This window comes from Sitodiplosis mosellana, unplaced genomic scaffold (genome assembly GCF_009176505.1).
Source record: "Sitodiplosis mosellana isolate CC-2019 unplaced genomic scaffold, AAFC_SMos_1.0 Smas_scaffold_2284, whole genome shotgun sequence".
Taxonomy (NCBI): Eukaryota; Metazoa; Arthropoda; class Insecta; order Diptera; family Cecidomyiidae; genus Sitodiplosis; species Sitodiplosis mosellana.
The window spans coordinates 1-1,694 of NW_022597526.1; the positions used below are offsets into that span (position 1 = coordinate 1).

General features: G+C 35.0%; 1 protein-coding gene across 1 annotated transcript; it reads right to left on the reverse strand.

The window, feature by feature from the left end:
* Positions 1-154: 154 nt before the first annotated feature.
* On the reverse strand, positions 155-988 carry LOC129571393 (putative uncharacterized protein DDB_G0286901; the record flags this gene model as incomplete). Its single annotated transcript, XM_055451195.1, has 1 exon — positions 155-988. A coding segment is annotated over exon 1 (834 nt), but the record flags the coding sequence as incomplete, so codon positions are not given.
* Between the last annotated feature and the right edge of the window lie 706 nt (positions 989-1,694).

Consider the following 1,694-nt stretch of genomic DNA (forward strand, 5'->3'; position numbering starts at 1 on the left):
AATGTTAATGGTTTTTCATTCGTATTTGTTTTTATTTCTACAAAGTCACTAAAACTTAAATTTAGCGTTAATATTTGTATTCGTTCATCGACACAGTTTCTTGTCCCCGCTGTGTCATCGGGGGGTGTTCGTTTTCCCTTCCTACGACTCTCACGAATTGTGTATTATTTCTGTTTCCATTGTTTCGATTCTGTTGATTTTGATAGTTGTTATTTTGTGAATAATTTTGCTTTCCACGTCCGCGGTAATTGTTATTATTTCTGTTGTTATTGTTACCACGTTGGGAATTTCCGCGATAGTTGTTATTATTTCGGTATTGTCCGTTCGGTCTGTTTTGCCAGTTTGTGTTCTGTCGGTTTTGCCAATTTGTTCCTCTAAAATTGTTGTATCTGCCGCGTCCGTTGTTGTTATTGCGCGTGTAGTATAGGATTTGTACCTCGTTGTTTTCTGTATTTGTTTCGGTAATTAATTTGGCTACTACTTCTTTTGGTTCTTTAAATTCACTCGAGGCCAAAATTGATTTTACCAAGTTTGTTCTCGCCGAGAGCCTACACATTTCTACAGTTTTTTCAATAGTAGTTTTTTCGGCTAGGTTGTGGGTCATACCCTCTGATATGTACGCTCTTCTTAATTCGTCAGCTAGATTTTCAGCCTGCTCTTGGAATTTGGACATGGCATTGCGTTCATTGCGTAAGGCTAGGAATCGACCTAGCACTACTTTACTGGACTCTGGTTTGATTTTTCCTTTTATTGCTTGTATTATCTCTTCTACCGTCCCAACATTTTCAGGCAAGGTTTCTAACGCTCTTCCCTCTAATTTGGTCTTTATAAATTGAATTAGATGTTGTTTGAAGTCACTTTTTGTAATCGTGTTTGCTAGTTCAATAGATGTTATAAAAGCATCGCGACCATTTGGGTCACCTTTGTACGTCGTCGTAATGATTTTTGATACCTGGCCCAGGTATTTAAAAATTTCGTCTTCTGCCATTGTGTTGTGTTTTATTGTTTCTCCGTTGTTTTCTGATGCAATTGGTTCGCTTAAATTTGTAGGAATTTTTATTGTGATTTCTCCCACTATTGCTAAACACTTTATGGTTCTGTCTCTTATGTTTGTTAATTTTTGTTTTATTGTCGTTCTTAGTTCTATGTCATCGCCTTTGAATATGTGTGCACAATACTTGATTATATTATTGTATGATTCTACAATTTTATCCCTTCTAAATTTTAATATCGCTTCCTTTGTTGATGCATTTTTTCTATTTATTGTCGATTCCCATTGCTCAAAGATATATATCAATTTGTATAAGTCTACTTCGTCATAGCTATTTCTACTCATGTTTCCTTTGTCGGCATTTTTGTTTGTAACATTTTCGTTTTATTTTATTACTTGAACATTCTCTTTTTTATATTTATCTATAATTGAATATTTTGACTTACTAAGTGTGAGCTGCCCATTCTTGTTTAAGTTTTGGACAGTCGTAAAATAATCAAGCGGTTAATGAAAAGTCGTAAAATGTACGATCGTAAAAAGTAATCAGTTATGCTAATTTGAGTATAATGTGAAACTTATCGATTCTATTGTATTTGTTGTTTGTTGCTGCATTGCATCGGCATACGCACGTGTGTCCTCCATCCGTTCGTCTCTTTTGTGTCTTCATGCGTGCTTTTCGTGTGAATTCATTATCTTTTCTGCT